Source organism: Fukomys damarensis, unplaced genomic scaffold (assembly GCF_012274545.1).
Source record: "Fukomys damarensis isolate Sample0158 unplaced genomic scaffold, DMR_v1.0_HiC HiC_scaffold_8, whole genome shotgun sequence".
In the NCBI taxonomy this organism is placed as follows: domain Eukaryota; kingdom Metazoa; phylum Chordata; class Mammalia; order Rodentia; family Bathyergidae; genus Fukomys; species Fukomys damarensis.
In genome coordinates this window covers 538,916-557,694 of record NW_022900920.1, presented here as the reverse complement: position 1 = coordinate 557,694, position 18,779 = coordinate 538,916, and the positions used below count along the sequence as shown (strand labels likewise).

Sequence of the window (18,779 nt, the reverse complement as noted above, 5' to 3'; positions counted from 1 at the left end):
ATATATGGGCCTTATTGTCCATCTGTCTGACTGAATGGCTTGTGGAAGTCAAATCAAGACAAAACTGTTGTAAGATGGGAATGAGAGTATCTTTCAATCACTGGAGTTCATTTAAAGATGGTCTTCCTATGCACATTATAGTGGAGTAAAATTTAGGAAAGAAAATATACAAGTAATCCAATGAGGTTAAAAATAAGTCAAAGAAATTCTAGGACTCTTTCAGACATATGAAGGAATGAATGTTCAATGAGTGGTATGGTTTTTGAATAAGGGGGAAACATTTTTACCTCTAATGAAAAAATATATCTGAGAGGCCCCAGTTTTCCTCTCATGAAAAAGTCAATGTCAAGGTGGGGATGTAGCTCAGTGACAGGTAACTTGGCCATGAGGCACTCAGTTCAATCCCAAGTACCACCAAAAAAAGAAAAAAAGGCATATCTAAGTGCAACTGTAAGACTTCCCTGTTATGAAGGCTGATAGCTTTTCTTTCAGAGATTCACAGGTAATATTTGTAATCTGCTAGTTGGTTAGCATCAGGGAGTTACAAACCTTCCCATAAATGTTTCCATTTCTAAAAGATTTTATATATAGCTGATGGTACAGGCAGAAATAGGATATACAGGACAGAAGTGGCCTATTTCTAGCTGAAGCAGACATTTGCTATTACTGTCTGCCAACAGTCCACTTCCCCTCCTTCAGACACCAGTAGTCACATTTCCTTTGAGGAACTGTGCTTCCCTTTCTCTCAGCCATGTTCTTCAGATGTCACTAATTCTTCCTGAGGTCAAGCTTGGGAGGGGAAAGAAGGAAAGAGAAAGCATTTGGAGAAAATGCATGAAGAATTTTGCCTCTAACACTCCAACAAAAGATTCACTAATGATCTCCACTGTGACAAATGCCACAATCAACTCTGTTTCACTTTGACATATGAGCAACATGAGACTCAGCTCACCACTTCCTTTTTTTTTGAAATGCTCTATCTGGCTCCCCAGATTAATCCTCTTCTACTTTATCCCCTTTTCCATCCCAATTCACACATTCAAATACATACCACACCATCTTCTTGGATGGCTTCTTCTCTGGATCCCAATCTTTAAAGTTGGAATAGCCCAAGGATCAGCCTTTGAAATCTATACTTACTCCCTTGATTGAGATGATCTCCTCTAGTGTATATTTAAATCCAGTCTCAATTAGTTTAAATATCACCTGATAATCCAAAATTATGGTTCCCCCGATCCTTCCAGCTGCAGTGTATGCCTCATGAAGTTAAAGATTTTTATTTTGTTTTCTGTTGTATACTGAGTGCCTAGAATAGTGCTTTGCTTTGCACATTTTCTTTGTTCAATAAGTGTATGTTGAATGAATGAATGCCCAGTTTTCTTCTGCTGCCTCTTATCCTTTAGATATGCTCAAATCCACTCTTCCTTTGATCCAACTAATTTCCCTCTACCATCTGATTTCTCATTTCAAGCTCTATATTACTACTTTTTTAAACTTTTGTTCTTTAATCCCTTAAAATGGTCAAGAATTCTACTAAATTCATTCTCACTAAGGATCTTATAAGCTCCAAATTCCAAAACCAAATCACCATATGTCTTACACTGTAAAATATCCCATTAGGATTTTTAAATTTTGTTTGTTTGTACTTTGCTAAAAGGACAAAAGAGATTGTGGGTAGGGAATACAAAATACATCTCAATTTCCACAGTCATTAAACTGCCAGAGGGCAGGAGGAGATATGTGTTATGAGAAAAGAGGTACAACCCCTATTCTTATTTTTCTTTTTGCCATTTCTGCAGCTTTGGCACTTTGAGTCTCAAAACACATTCTTCCTTCAGTAACCAGGTTCAGACTCTCTCATTCTCTTTCTCATACCTCTCCAGACATTCTGAGTCTCTTCCTATCTTTCTATTAATATTGGTGATACCCTGGGTCATTTTTTAATTCTCTTCTATTTTCTTCCATTTATTCTCTTCTATTTTCATTCCTACAATTGAAAGGGACTTTCTTCTTGCCCATACCTTCAACCACCTACTCCATTGTCCAATTCCAACTCCCATTATCTCTTGAATTGAGAACTCTCCAATCACTAGACCCAAATTTCCAGAAAGCAATAGAATATTTCTGCTTCACATAATATCTTATAGACATCTCAGACTTAGCTGTGCCAAATTTGTTCTCTCCCTTCTCTTCTGCCAAATCTACTCTCTTCCCATTCTTGGCCTTGTTCATAAATATTTACTGACCTAGTCATCCAAGTCAAAACTTTGAATAAGTCTTGGGATAACTCTCTCCTCTTCCCTCCTAATAAACCACCTAGCCCTTTAGCTCAGACACTACCTCAGAAATGTTTTCTAAATTCAGACCTTCCCACCCATCCCCCATCAATGCCCTAGTAGGTCCCCATCTTCTTTCTCCTACTTCAATAGCATGGAGACCCAATAAAATCCTCCCACCATTGCTCACTAAATAGTTGACTCATTCCTAGAGTGCGGCCTGAGTGATCTCACAGAACCAATTCCATGACCACTGAACATGGTCATAAGTAAAATCATTCTACCATAGCTTCTCACATCCTTATGAAAATCTACTTCTGTACCCAAAAAGAAAAATTTACCCCAAAATAAAGTAACAATACATTAGGATTAAGAAATTCCAGTAATGACCAACATTCCCTCTTCTGAGACAAAGCAGCACATCCCAGGACAAGTAAACTTGGAACAATAAAAGCAGCAGTGTGTGGTGGGAGGGGCATGGGAAACTGTCTGGGAAACTCCAGGTTGTTTTGTTTCATTTATTTATGTTTCTGTGAACTGGCATAAGTATAAAGATAATTTAGAACTAATCTCCAACAAAGGCATTACTAAGCAGTGGAGCAAGAGCTCATTTCCTGGTTCAAAAGAGATTTGCTCCCAGTGAGAATGAGCAAAAGCAAGTAAATGGATGCAAAGAGGATCTTTCCTGAATGCCCATATGCCTCTGAATGCCTTTATGCCTCTGACCAAATAGTTCTAGTCCCTCCATCCTCTGATGTTATCTCTAACTTTTGGCCTGGATGAACCTCTCCTTGATCTTTAAAACCTTTTTAGAATAAGGTGAAAAACACATACATTCATGCACACACTGTACAAAAGCAACCTCTTTTCTTTCATTAAATCCCAGATTTTAAAATGTCACAAAAGTAGAAAAAATGGGGGGGGGGAGTTTGCCTCCAAAATAGATAGGATACAAGGAAATCTTATTTTTTTAACTACATACAAGAAGATGTTGCTATGAGAAGAGAACAAAGATAAGAGATTTCATGAGAGCCAAAAACACTGTAACTGAATGAAAGTTTATATTGGAAATATTTAAAGAAAATTGAATCAGTGATGCAGAGGAAAATAATCTCAAAATGCAATGAAAAATAAGTAGAGGGAAAGAAGAAATATGGAAGAAAGAAATATGAAATTCAGGGATGAAAGATCCAAAAATATATGATTTAAAATTTTCTTTTCCAATTCTGTGAATTAACTTTTTATTTTCTTGATAGTGTTGTTTTAGCAAAAAGTTTTACATTTTGATGAACAAGGTATGTTTCCTTTGGTTCCTTACGTTTTTGGTGTACTATCTAAGAAACCACTGCTTAACCTAAAATCAAGAAATCATTTATGACTATGTTTTCTTCAGAGTCTTATAGCTTTATCCCTAATTTAGGTGGTGTTGCTTTGTTTTTGTTTGGTTATTTGGCTGGTTGGTTTTTTGAGACAGGGTCCTGCTTCGTAGATCAGCCTGGCCTTGAACTTGCAGCCATCCTTCTGTTTCAGCTTACTAAGTGCTAGGAATTACAGATATGCACCACCATGCCTGACATTATATTATTACATCTAGAGTTTCAATCCATTTTGAATTAATTTTTGTATGTAGTAAAAAATTTCTTTTCTCTCCTTTTTTTTAAAATTGGAATATCTAGTTGATGCAGCACCATTTGATGAAAGGACTTTTTTTCCTCAGTGGATTGCCTTGGCACCCTTCTTAAAAAGCAGCTGACTGCAAATATGAGGGTCTATTCCTGGATGCTCAGTTCTTTTCCATTGATCTGTACATCTGTTCCAGTTTCACACTGTTTTGATTACCATTGCTTTACAGTAATCTTTAAAATCAGGAAGCACAAGTCCCTAATTTTGTTTTTCTCTGTTTGATTATCATGGGGCCCTTACATTTCTATATGAATCTTAGGATGAGCTTGCCAATTTTTGCAAAGAAGCCAGATGAGATTTTCATAGGGATTGATTGCACTGAATATGTAAATATATTTAATATTGCCTTCTTAAAAATATTACACCTTCCTATCCATGTGCAATGTCTTTCTATTTATTTAGGTCTTTTTATTATTCAACAATAAAATGATGATCCTATCAAAAATTGTCAAAGGAATTTAATGGACATTTCTGCAAAGAAGTTTTGCAATGCCCAGTAAGTACATGAACAGATGTTCAAAACCATCAGCCATCAGCAAATACAGATCAAAACCACAATGAGATATCACTTTACGCTCATTAGGAAGACTGTAATCAAAGATAGATGGTAAGAAGTGTTGACAAGGATGTAGACAAGTGTTATCATCAGTGGAAATGTAAAATGGTACAGCTATTTTGGAAAATAGTCTAGCAGTTCCTCAAATGATTAAATATTGACATACAACCCAGCAATTCCACTCCCAGGTATATACCAAAGAGAAATTTGAAACATATGTCTACCCAAAAACTTGCATAGGAATATTTATAATAGGATTATTCATAGTGCCGAACAAAAAGTGAAACAATCCAAATATCAATCAACTGATGAATGGATGAATAAAATGTGGTATCATCCATACAATGGAATATATATGAAATGTCTGAATACACAGATCTAGAAAGTAGATTAATCTTTGCCTAAGGCTTGGAAAAAGGAGAGGTAGACAGGAAATGAGAAGTGTTTGTCAATGGATACAGGGCACCATAATAAAGCAAGAAAAAAGAAGAGGCCAAGAAAAATGTACCAACATTTTATACAGTTTAAATTAAAAGATATGAGTGCTAACTATTAATTTTCTATTTACTCATTCTTGCCCATAATAAACTTTTAGAGGTCTCCCTTCTCTGACTTTTCAGTGCAATATCTAAAAAATTATTTTGCTAATGATACCTCCCTTCAGATGTATTTCTGTGCAAGAGTCCTAGCAATACCATTGTGATTTAATGGCTCAGAGATTTTGGCTCCCATTTAAACTCCTAAATCCTGCCAAGGAGGCCTATCTCCTGATTCTGGTCTGGAATTTACCGTGGTTATTGGCGTGGGGGCTTAGTGACTTTCACTTACATCCATTCCATACTATTTTAAAGTTATGTAGCCACACAAGGCCCAGCTCTGTAGAATGCAATCTGAAAATATTACTTCATTTTCCTTTATCTTTCCTAAATCTTTATTGTATTACTACTTCTCCGCATTTACTTTACCTTACTTTCATATTCTCAGTTTACCATTGCCTATTCTTTTTCTACCAAGTCACAATAAAAAAAAAATCATGTTATTTTTTTCCTCTGGAACTTAAAATTTTCATAGTTATCAATAAAATATACAAAAGTAAAGACACATACATTATAATTTCACATTGCAAAAATTATACTGTGTGTGGGTTACAACTAATTGAAAGGACTGGATTCATTAATAGATATTGATTTTATATCTTAACAGTATATCTTATTCAGAAGTATTTAAAAAGATTTATAAAAATTGGTCATATACTTAGTTATAAGGAAACCTCAGAGTAAAAATGTAATATCAAACCACTTAGAAAACTACACAAATGCACATAAAAATGTGTTGGATTTGCTCATAGTTGTAATTCTTTTCGTATAAACACTAAGACCAGATTCAGAAAAACTATTGCAAATATGGCAGAAAAAGGGGTGAATATGTTATATAATGAAGCAGTCACATAAATTAATTTTAGGCAAAGGATGTAAGCAATATGCAAAAGATGGAACATAGTGTGTGGAAAACATCAAATGTGTAGTAATTGGGGCTGGGGATTTAGCTCAATGGCACTGTGCCTGCCTTGCAAGTGCAAGATCCTGGGTTTGCTCCGCAACCCTGGGGAAAAAAAAAAAGAAAAAACATGCATAGTGATTAAAGAAATAGAAACTAAAATAATATAAAAATGGATAAGTTATTTTTAAAGATCGCCAAAGCTTTCAGGGATCTTGCAAAACATGAGCTGCTGTGGAGAATGAAGGGTCCACCCTTTGGGAATGCAACTTGGCAACAGTGATCAAGAACTTTAGAAAATGTTTACAAGTTCTAAACAAATAATTCTTCTTCTGGGATTCTGTCCTAGCAGTACACTCCTACATTTGGAAAAAGTTCGTACATGAAGACATTTACTAGAAATGGAAAAATCCTAAATGTTCGATATCAGGGGAATTATTAAATAAACTATCGATAAAAATTATGCTAACAAAGACTGTGCTATAAAATGATAAAAAAAAATCTTGTGAGTCATTGCTACTCTAAAGTAAGGCTTTAAAATTACTAATAATCATGGTGTCATTTCATAAGTCTTCAAGATCCTACTCAGCTAAGTGCTAAATGAGAGAAATAAACCAGGCACACTAAAAAGGAACTTCAGGGCCAGGGATTTAGCTCAGTGGTTCTGCCATCTGCCTTGCAAGCACAAGGACTGAAGTTCAATCCCTGGTACCAAAAAAGCAAAAAAGGAACTTCAAAGAAATACATCAAAATATAGTGAGGGGTGGTTTTACTTTTCTAATCTACATTATCATGTTTTCTTTAATGGGCATGTATATTACTTACATCCTCATGGACATAAAGGAATTGTTCACATTCTTCCTGTGAATCAAAAGGAAACAACTCTAGTATTTTTAAATGAAATGTATTTCTTGAATATGGACTACAAAAATAATCCCTTAAGGGCTGGGGATTTAGCTCAGTGGTGCTGCCACCTGCCTCATAAGCACAAGGTCCTGAGTTCGAACCCCAATTCCAAAACAAAACAACAACAAAAAAATCCCTTAAATCTTGTAACATATCTTTACACCTCTTATATCATACTTCAAATGATTGCACACTGATTTGGTTTTGTTTGTTTTGTTTGTTTTGGTGAGGCAGGCGGCCACCACTGAGCTAAATCATTGGCACTGATTTGGTTTTGAAGTGTCATCATTTATTAGTTACTAGCTTTTATTTCAAGCATTATGTTTTATTATTTCCTTTACAAAGCATTTTTGTATACATCAAAGATCTCTCACATGAAAAACATGAAATTAAATTTTAGAAAGGGAAATTCAGCTTTATGTCCAGCATATACTATCATTGTTCCTGAGTCTATGAAATCACTCTGATATTCTAGCATAAAAACTGCAACTTGCATGCCTTCTTTTGTCTAGTAACTTGTTTTCTCCTCATAATCCCCTCAATTTTCCAAATCTAAAAAAAAAAAAAAAAAAAAAAAAAAAAAAAAAAAAAAAAAAAAAAAAAAAAAAAAAAAAAAAAAAAAAAAAAAAAAAAAAAAAAAAAAAAAAAAAAAAAAAAAAAAAAAAAAAAAAAAAAAAAAAAAAAAAAAAAAAAAAAAAAAAAAAAAAAAAAAAAAAAAAAAAAAAAAAAAAAAAAAAAAAAAAAAAAAAAAAAAAAAAAAAAAAAAAAAAAAAGTCCAAGAGTTTTATCGACATCCACTTTCCTAAGTGAGTACCAAGGATTATTCTCATTTTAGTTCTGCAAAGTACAGACAATGACCCAGGTGTTCTACTCCCAATCACAAAGCTCTGAGTACCTAGTTCTCCGGTACTCAACACCAAGCCCAAGGTTCTCATGCAGCAATACATTCTGCTGCAATATTTCTCACGCTGCAGGTGGAGAATAAAAGAAATTTAGGGAACCTTGGAGTGAGGGAGAAAAGGTGAAAATATTTAGGAAATTCATCACAAGGCCATTATATTTAGCATAAGTTGTGTGCTAAAGATTCAGCGTTATTTCTAGGTTATGGCAAATTGAGGGCCTCAAGTTCCTGTTTGCTAAATGAACAACAAATTAGACATCCTAATACTCTGCAATGACATAACTGATCAGTGACTCAAATGTTAGCTCTTGGGGAAAGGGAACATTGGTCAATTTGTACCAAAATAAGACCTGAGAGTAAGGCATACAATGACTCTATTACTAATCCAAATGCAGCACACAGGTCAGCATTATCATCGCCTGTTAAAATGAAAAATCTCAGCACAATCCCAGACTTTCTGAATCAGAATCTGCATATTTAAGAAGCCCTCCGGTGATGTACACCCATGTAAAATTGAGAAACACTGCCTCAGAAACACACGCGCGCACACACACACACACACACACATCAAAACAAAGCTAAAGTTTCCACTCTTCTGCATTTCCATCAAACTATCAAAAATGCTTGATGATTCTTCACTTCAGGGGCTGCCCTTTATTTTGGCTTCCCTCCAAAATGTTTCAAAGAACAAACTCTGCGTTACTTCCCCCAGGTCTCCTCTTTACTCTGCAAAGGCTGAGTTTAGCACATTTAAACAACAGCACATGGATTAAACAGTACTGCTCTTGGGCACCACTACTGGTTACAGAGAGTGGAAAAGCAACCAGAAAAAAGAACATACAAGGGAGAAAACACTCTGAAAATATGGGTTAGCAATACCCATCACAATTATTTCTAAAAACTATTTTCCAGGGGCCAGGGATTTAACTGAGCAAGGTCCTGGGTTCATTCCCTGGTATAGGAAAACAAACAAACAAACAAACAAACAAAAAACTATTTGCCAGGTACACTTTATTATTATGCAGGAAAATCATTATTAAGAAAATAATTTAATATAAAGTTGATTACTATGTAAAGGTATATTTCATTACATAACTGGTAATCCCAATTCATGGTAAACACTGGACTTCTGCCATCATGTCTCCAGAATGAAAATGGAAATGGGTTACCTGTCAGAACTTGGGAAGGGGAAAGAGACTTTTAGTCTTAAATCTATACTGTAGTTTTAGTAAAAGGAAGAAAAGTTATTTAAATACTGTTGGTGGGAGAAGAAGCTTGTGGGCACCAAATAACATTCATCTTTATACGTTTAAGTCCCATTCCTTGTGAAGTTTTCCCAAAGTCATCACTCCCAATTCTGTTTCTCAAGACACTTGCTTTAGACTTCTATTATGACTCTCAGAGAGGTGGAAATTATTTGTTGGGACCAGGCTTTACAGCCTAACTACATAGGTTAAAATTTCCTATTTGTTCATGCTATGTGACCTTGGCTAAATGACTTCCTTCTACATTGTAAAATGCAAAAACTAATATCACAGAGCTGTGAATATTATATGAGACAACACAAATAAAACATTACAGTGGGTCCAGGGATTTGGCTCAGTGGTGTGGCTGCCTGCCTTTCATGCACAAGGGTCTGAGTACAATCCCCGGTTTAAAAAAAAAATCACAGTGTCTGGCACATAATAAATAATCAATGTCAGTTATTATTATTGGCACGTCATAGAGTCTGGCTTTGATTAGAGTTGGTTATGTATATGCCTTTCCAACCCACTGCATTGTAAGCAAACTGTTTGCAGCCCAAGAAGCTGGCATACAGACTTATAAATGGTAGACATACAATCATATTTGTCAAATTGGTCTGAAGGTGTGCCAGGAAGCGGAAAGGGAGGGTACTGGAAACAAACTTAATGTACTCTATGATTTTACTCAGGATCAACCTTGGCTATGTTTGTTTTTCTTTCATTACTAGGGTACACTGTCTTAGACAGCAAGGTTGCTAAAAAGTGGGACTATTTATGGAACCAGATGTTCTATTCAGAGGTTGCAGAGTTATGCTATAATGCATCTTAAATCTCCATTTGGGTCCCCTAACTGAGTGGGAAATGGAAATGGAGGCTAAAGGCCAGCCGTAGCTACTGACCAGGCTATGTGCCCTGGTGTGCAGTCATACAGCAATGAAGATCACCTACTTATCAGGATATGGTGCTGCAATCCTGCAACGCCAGCTATCTGGCAGGCTGAGGCAACAGGATAGCAAATGCAAGGCCAGCCTGGGTGAACTAATGAGAACTTGTCTCAAAAATAAAAGTTTTAAAAAGGGTTGGGTGCATAGCTCAACATTCCCTGAATTCAATCCTCCATTTCTGGTGGAAAAAAAAGGATCATCCACATAGAAGGGATACATTTTGTATTTCAGTATATCCACCTGGGGATACCTCCACAGACTAAGAGTTTTATATACAATCAGGGAGGAACTCTCCTACAAACTCAAGTGTCCTTTTTATTTTTCTCTTTTTATCATACTGGGGATTAAACCCAGGGTATCACACATGCTAGGAAACTGCTCTACTAATACACTACATTGCCAAGTGTTTGTTTGTGTTTGAGGCAGGGTCTCATTAAGTTGCCCAGGATGGCCTCAAACTTGTTATCTTCCTGCCTCAGCCTTCTAAGTAACCGAATTACAGATGTGTGCCACCATACCCAACTCAAAGGTCCATTTTTAAACCAGCTTCCTGACTCTTGGGTGAACATTGCTAAAATAATAATAATACTTAGATTACTAGATACTTGCTGAATGGTCATTAAGGATCTGAAGGTTCCAGGGGCTGGCAAAAACCTTCTGTATTTGCATAAGAATCTAGTGTGTACTACTCTCTCAGGAAGTTCAGCATTATCTTTGAGAAGGGCATCAAGTTCAAAAACCTGTCCTGGGGACTGGTGAATGTGACCACCAAGCTACTGTCTTTGACAATAAGGATGTCAAAGACTTGTTGTGGATCTTGTGGAGAGGTTTGTTGAACTGCAACTCCAGATCAGTATGTGGCTCTACCTGCATCATTATTCATTATTTTCCTACTTCCAGGTGGCTTCTAGCACCAGGCCCTCTAGAAATGCTACATAGGTACCCTCACCAAAGCTATTTCCTAAGGTATGACTGAGGCATCTGTCCTCCTAGCACGCCATGAGTTTGAAAGCTAAAAAACAAACACACAAGGAATTGTATATGCAAAGACAAATAAAGAAATTATAGATAGGGAGGAAGAAGGGTGATACAGTGAGCAGAAATGTAATAAGTAAAAGGAGTACCACCTTAGGCATAAAGGGTGAGCAGTAGAGACAGTCAAGACGGGTCCTAATCTAAGTTCAAAAGTTGGAGAAGGCTTAAAGGGGAGAGTAAAGCTCAAGATGAAACTTGAAGGAGCAATAGGTAAAATTTATTGAGCATGCTATACATCAGGTCCATTCTAAGAACGTCACACAACTCTTCATTTTAGAGATAAAGAAACTGAGGCACAGAGCAAATGGTGAAGCTTGGATTCAAACTTGAAAAAGGGGGCTCTAGAATAAAGGGGAAGAAGGCAAATGCAAGTGCCCTGCAATATAATCTGAAAGACAGGAAAGGAACATGTATCTTGAGGAACCGAAAGTGGCTTAGTGAGGACAAGCTGGGGGATGGGACAAGTTCAGAGATGACCAGGCTTGCTCTGCAGGTTACAAGAGAAACCAGAAGCAGAGGACTTCTCGTCTGTTTAGACTTTCAATAGTTAGTTGCTCCATTCATATCACCTAACCCCTCCCCGTCTCAATTTCTCCCTTTTATAAAAGACCATTTCTCCCATTTGTAAAAGACCATAATAGTAATATCTGTTCTCTAACATAAAGAATGGTCATGAGTAATAGATGAGCAAAAGCTACGTGAACTTGATTGCAAAGTACAAGTTCCTTCACAGATTTGAGATTTCATCAGTATTATTTCCCACATAGCTTCAGGGATTTGAAAACTCAGAGTCCAGTATCAGAGAGTGCCCTCTGAGGAGAGCAACAGTATACTGGTGTAGAAACACCCTCAGGCCTTGCCTGGGTCTGCCTTTGAAGAACTGAACCACTTCCCGACAAGTTACAACTCTCAGTACCTCAACTCTGCCATCTGGAAAATGGGACTGACAATGAGAGCATTTACCTCATAAAGTTGATATGAGGAATAAATACTACATATAATAAGTTTGGAACAGTCTCTAATACAGAATAAAGACTTACTAAACCTCAACAGATACATTATTATAACTGGTAAGAAATCTGTTAGCTATTCATTCGATTCCTCCATGTTCTACGTGATAAAAATGTGTGGCGAGATTAGAAGTTAGAGGATGAAGAAGGTTTGTGCCCGTGACAGCTCCACACTCCCTCGCTGTTACAGAGATTATTCCTGGACGAAGACTGGCAAGCCACTGGCTCTTCCTCCTGGCAGAAAATGCCCAAAAGAGGTAAAAGACAGAGACTGCACACCATTTGTGCAAACCAGACTGCTCTAGTAGATTTCAGACAAAACCTAAATGTAGTCAATCAGATAGGACCCGCTTTTTAAGATAGAACTCTTCTTATTCCTCCTTCCTCACACCCCGGCCCCTCACCTTGATATTTGCCCCCCCCACACACACACATCTCAAGAAACTTTCAGCCTTTTGCAACACACACTCCGGGAGTCTGCTGTGGCAGCCTCTTGCCACATTACCTTGTCTAACTCTGGTAGAAAAGGCTTTGCTAATTTCACAACAGGAAATTTGAGAACAAAACAAATCTACACACAGAAACCAGTATCTTCCAGCAAACCCGCGGAGGTACAGACCGGACCTGAGGCTAGATGACTCGGACTGAAGACGAAGCAGCTGCCTCTTAAACTGAGACTGCAAAAAGTTATTTGCCTCTAAAAAACCAGATCTGCATACAAATTCATTATGAATATTCACAAGCTCCTCAGCTGGCTCAAGAGCCACCCCATGACTACAACCCTGAGCTCTGTTTCCTAAAAAGTTTCCCAAAGTTCTTTCTCTGCCTCCTCAGAGGGAAGAGGGTGGAAACATTAATTCAGGGCTTTTTGCCTCTTGCTCCTTTTCAAGTACTTGCTTTCAGTACAGCTTTCCTCATCTCTCTCTCCCTCCCTCTCTCCTTAAGGATTCGGATCAAATCCGTTTTGGTCTTACCCTTTGTACCTTCCATGAGTAGCAGCTTTTGTTTTCTTCCTCTTTCCTCGTTTTGGGGTGTGTGTGTGTGTGTGTGTGTGTGTGTGTGTGTGTGTGTGTGTGTGTGTTTTGTTTTTACAGCCTCGCTTGCTGTGGTCGGTCACAGTGAGAGAGGTTCTCAGGATCAGAGATATAACAGACCCTTGGTCTTGTGGGAGGGGCTAATTAGCCAGCCCCGTTTTTGGAAGGAACCTATCTTTTCATTGACTAGAAAGGACAGATTGGCCGAGGAGTCCAGCAGCTCATTTCCCTAAATTTACTCAAAGGATTCCCCGGGGTTATAAATTTTTCTATTATTGAAACAGTGTGTGTTCACTCTCTCCCTCCCTCCCTCCCTCCCTCCCTCCACCTTTCCTCCCTCCCACTTTTCCTATGTCTCTCTTGTACACTATTACAGAAATCCATTTTTCTCCTTTGAGAAAGTCATACTGGATGCAAAAAAAATAAAATAAGAAAAGAAAAAAGCTGCTTATGTATTACAATTATGAAAGCCAAATAAGAAATTAGTAACTTTGATAGCCAATGGAAAACTTGTGAGAGGCAAGAACAGTTTGTTCTTCCCATCCCATAAAGCGAGTCATTTGTGGTCCCATGATCATGATAAGCAAATCTTTTCAAGGCTTGTTACAGCAGAAGACTAAGGAAAAGCAAAAAGGCACCAAAGAAGCCAGTGAGCTGGAGACGCTGGTATTGGTTGGAAGGTGGGTGGACCACAGAGGAAGTTGCTTACTGGGAACCTGCCTATCTATGACTTAATGAAAGTTGTCCATATTTTTCAATCTTTGACTTCCTACCTCCAAAATCCTATAAACATGGATTGCCACATTGAGACTTTGCAAGATGAACCTAGTACACACAAGGAGATAATCAAATTATTTTTAAACTAGGTATGCAATATTATTTTGAAATCAATTCAAGGATAAATCCTCAGAGAGGAAGGTAACTCTTCAAGTCCCAAGGTCACTAGGGCAGCTTCTCTCTCTGCAGGACGTTCAAAAGTTTTAATTAGGATTTGAGATTTGAAAGAAACCTCAGATATCTAGTCTAACCCAAAGTTAGAGAGGGGAATTTAAACCAGCTGCTCCAATTCACAGAGAGAGAAGGGAGCTGATCTCTCTTATTTGCACCGTGCTCCTCAGCATCAATACAGCACGGACACTCAAGTATATTCTCCTTGACCTAATTCTATTTTAAAGTTGTCATCTGTTTTCCAGTAGGTCCTGACTGATACACTTCAGAAAACATTTCACCTCTATAAAATTTTTTCCTGTTACATAACATGCTCCAAATGAATAGGCTAACAGTCAAGCTATGGTAAATCTCTTAATAAAATAAAAATAATGCTTGAATAAATAAAATGTATTAAAAGCAAAATATAACATATATTATTAGCTCATTCATCATTAGCCTAACCCACTGAGGCACTGTTATTATCCTCATTTTACAGATGAGGAAAGAGAAGCTCATAAAGACTAAGTAGTTTGACCAAATACGCATAGATAGTAAGTGATAGAGATGGTATTTGAATCCATGTTAGTCCAATTTCAGAACACTTGTGTTTATCCACGATACCTTCTATGCTCCAGACTTGATCCCTGGTCATCTTCTAGCAGTGCTAACAGGTTTGGGCCTGTCAGTCTCATCCTCTTTAAACTGTTGTCCACAGTGCTGCCCAGATGATCTTTCTGAAATGTTCATCTGATAATGTCACCGGTGCTTTAAAACAACCTGTCTCTTTATCGTCTATAAAAGAAAATTCAAATTGTTGTCATGGAATATGCAAAGGTTCTATCTCTCTAGATTAATTTCCTGCCATTGGTTCCCTGTACTTCAAAAACTAATTATAACCCATTATTCTTTCACAACTCTGCATTTATACAAGCTGTTTCCTCTGCTTAGTATGCTCTTTCCACTCTTGTCCATCTAGTCTCCTTATTTATCCTTCATGACTAATTATACAGTCCTCTGCAAAGTTTTATCTGACCTATTCCTGCCCACTCCCACATACACACAACTACACTGACCTACAAAGAGATGTCACACATATTATCATGATGTTTTCAAATTTTATTTATATCTCAGGCCATGAATGTTGGAGTTACAGTTGAATCCACTTTCTTCACAACCCAAGGGTAATCTGTTAGCAATTTCTGTGGATTCTTCCTTCAAAAGATACCCAAGATATAGCCTCTTCTCATGACCTTTACTACTACCATACTGAACCAAGCCACATACATCTCGCTTGAACTGTGATAGCTACCTCAGTGGCCTAGATTTTGCTCTTAACATTCTTTAGTGAATTCTTGACAAAGACTCAATAATGATTCAGTTAAAATGAAAGATTATGCAACTCCTCTGCCCAAACCCTTCCAATGGCTTCATCTCATTTCAAGAAAAGCCAACATCCTATCAGGCCTTGTCTGGCCTGCACTCTTACCACCTGAGTCTTATTCTCTTCCTGTTGCTTCCTTTGTTCCATTTTAGCCCATATTTCTTCTGCCTAGAATGTTACTCTTCCAAATGGTCACATGACTTGTTTCTCATACTCTGTAGGTTTTTGCTTGAATTATTACTTTTTAACCCATCATCGAGATTGTGATCTCTCACTTTATTTTCCCTAAAATGAACAAGGACTGTGGAAAAATGGCTGATTCCAGCTCTGAGGAAGGAAGAATATAGAATAAGACTGAAACATTTTCTTATACCAGAAAGCAAGGATGCTATAATTACTAGAGTCATGTCAAAAGGATTTATAAGTCAACCTCCAGTAGATTTTAAGCAATAAAAATAATAATTTCAATGGACTGAAACACATCAGATAAGTTGACACCACATGTTCATAATGCTACTAATGGAAATTACTATTCACTTTGCAACAAAATCATTATTCTGAAAACGTGATTACAATACAAGGAGACTCTCAACACTCAATCTGCCTTTGCCGTACAAACTATACCACAAGACAACCAAATGGCTCATGAGAGAAAGTTTAAAGTATTCCAGATGATGAATAAAATTGGTAGTATTTAGTGTTATCAGTCACTTTGCAAATACCTAACAAAGTAATGAATCTAAATAAACATCTTATAAAATAGTAAATCTAAGCAATAATCACCAATGACTGTCAATATCACAAAAAACCACAAACATTCATTATTGATTATGTGTCTTGTAATGGAAGGCATAGCATACCCTTTGAAATTCTTTTGCAAAAAAAGAAAAAATAGAAGCTTCTAGACCTAAATACCAGTTTAGAGGAAATACAGAGCACTGAAAAGCACGCTAAAAGATGTTAAATACATGCAATCAGTAAAATCTCACCTATAGGAAATATTATAAAACAACTCAATTTACTGAATAAATAAATTGTAGGGAAGGAAACTGAGAATAAAGAACACAAATATATATTTTAAAGAATTTAAAAAGATAAAGCAAGTAAATGTAATATCAGGACCTTGAAATTCTGATTCAAATCACTTTAAAAAACATTTAGAAAATGGAGAAAATGTAAACACTGAATAGATCTAATATAATAGAATTTAGAATTATAAATTCTTAAGGTATGATAATATTATTATGGTTATAATTTTCAAAAGTCCTTATCTCTGGAGATATATACTAAAATATGTAGAGGAAACCTGGTATTACCTTCAGAGTGAGTAAGATGCAGATTAAACAAGGTTAGGGATGAGTTAACAACTGTTAAAGTTGAGTGATAGACCTGAGCTGGGCCTGTAATCCTAGCACTGGGGAGGATGAGGCAGGAGGATCACTGTGAGTTTGGGGCTGGCCTAGGCTACTTAGTGAGTTCAAGGGCAGCCTGAACTACATAGCAAGACCAGGACTCAAAAAAACTAATAAATAAATAAGTTAATTGATTAAATAAAGTTGGGTGATAGGTCATCAGTAGGGTAATAGAAGCTATTCTCTCAAATCTATATTCTGATTTTTTCTGCAGTAAAAGGTAAAATAAATTTTAGATAAAAATGGGAGATGATTTGATGACATACAGTGGAATTATTACAGGAATTTTATGAATTCAATTAAGTATTTACTAAGTAACCATATGCAAAACTGTTCGGGGGCAAGATTCAGTTGGAAATAAAGAAAATTGTAAATCTAGAACAACGATCATAACAAAATAGGGTAAGCATTTCATTGTAGGCGTAAATAAATGAAAGAAAACATTTGCAAAAAAAATAAAATTAATTCAACAACAAATTACTCAAAGCTAACAAACTGTCACATCAGTAGAAGCAAAAAGAATATTCACCATGCAATGCTTCTGTAGTTAATAAATCAGGTGGCAACATTCAAATTTCCTTAGTTTTGTAAATAAAAAGGGGAAGAAGGGTTAAAGGCAGGATAGGGGGTTGGGGAAAAAAGAAGAATCAAGATATATTATGTACAGGTACAAATTCCCTATCATTAATGTGATCACTATGTATATCTAAAATGTGCCAATAAAATGTTTAAAAATTTTCCTTAGATTGCTTTGTGGGACCTAACATTGGGTGTAAAACTCGGACATGAAAGGAGGATGGGAATTCTCATTTCTACATTGTTTTAGTTCTCCATTAAAACAGAAATCCATTGACAAAGCTCATGAAAGGAGGAGCTTTGGTTCTACATATCATAAAATAAACAGCCTGAGTAAGTCTTACACAAAAAGACCAGCTTTGCCAATTATAAGAAGGCCTGTATTCATCCATTCAGCTTTTATTGTATATGAATATAATAAAACATTCTTTATAATATTTGACATAGTGTTCAAAATGTTACATACTTTTGATATTTTTAAACAGAATACTTGATTTCAAGGATAAAGGGAGACTAAAGACTGAATCTTTATAATTGAAAGAGATGCTATACACAGTATATTATAGTACTTCAGAATTCACGGGGAAATGTTATATGTTATATGGCAATTAAAAACATAATTTCAGAAATTCTTAATTATTTCTCACCATCAATAGACTCAAGCTCCATTGTCTTATATTCTTTATACACCAAGATACTAAATAAGTATCATATGGTGCTGGTGTAGGAATACTCAACAAACCACATTTGCCATCTTACTTTGAAAACCATATCATATTTTCTTGACATTATTTGACACTGTGCTTTCATAGTACATCAGCACTACACACATTTTAGAAAAATAGAAATGCTGATCAAATCAATTCACTTAAATTTGTACTTTTTATTAAGCCATCCATAACTTCTCTCTTTACTTTCTCTACTTGTTTAAAGGTATCCAGAGATGATCAAATATGATAAAAATTTCTTTAAGTCTTAGGAAATAGCAGCTGGAAAGATCTAAAAATGCTCTGAGATTAAATAGAATGTATATTTTATTCAGAAATGTATATTTTGTTTCTTCTTTGTACAGTAGAAGGAAAGACATTCTTAGGGTAGGGCCACTGTTCTCAACCTTAGCTGCCCATGAGAATCATTAGGAACACTTAGAAAACTGTAAATGCCCACCTCTACCCTCAAAGATAAAATTTAATTTGGTTTATGGTAGGGCTGAGCCTGAGTTTGTTTTTTAAGGGCCAAGATTTTCTGAATGTGCTACCAGGGCTTAAGAGTTAGGGTGATCAAGATTTGAGTCATGGCCCGGGGATTTAGCTCAGCAGTTCGGTGGCCTTCCTTGTAAGTACAAGGACCTGAGTTCAATCCCCGGTACCAAAAAAAAAAAAAAAAAAAAATTT

The 18,779-nt window shown here is 36.3% G+C and overlaps 1 protein-coding gene across 6 annotated transcripts in view; it reads right to left on the bottom strand.

Moving 5' to 3' along the window:
- Positions 1-18,779, bottom strand: part of Entpd1 (ectonucleoside triphosphate diphosphohydrolase 1) — a 140,773-nt gene that overhangs the window by 84,249 nt on the left and 37,745 nt on the right. Inside the window, exons 1-2 of one of the 6 annotated variants that reach the window (XM_010620875.3) lie at positions 15,503-15,693; positions 14,638-14,808 (exon numbers count right to left, since the gene is read on the bottom strand). The exons of 1 other annotated variant lie outside the window; for it this stretch is intronic. In XM_010620875.3, the coding sequence (XP_010619177.1) occupies positions 14,638-14,668 (31 nt within the window). In that variant the 5' untranslated portion in view covers positions 14,669-14,808; positions 15,503-15,693. Of the gene's footprint in view, positions 1-12,557; positions 12,582-12,676; positions 12,700-13,026; positions 13,258-14,637; positions 14,809-15,502; positions 15,694-18,779 lie in introns of those variants that run through there. 4 more of the 6 variants (XM_010620874.3, XM_010620876.3, XM_010620882.3 and 1 more) reach the window with 4 other exon arrangements.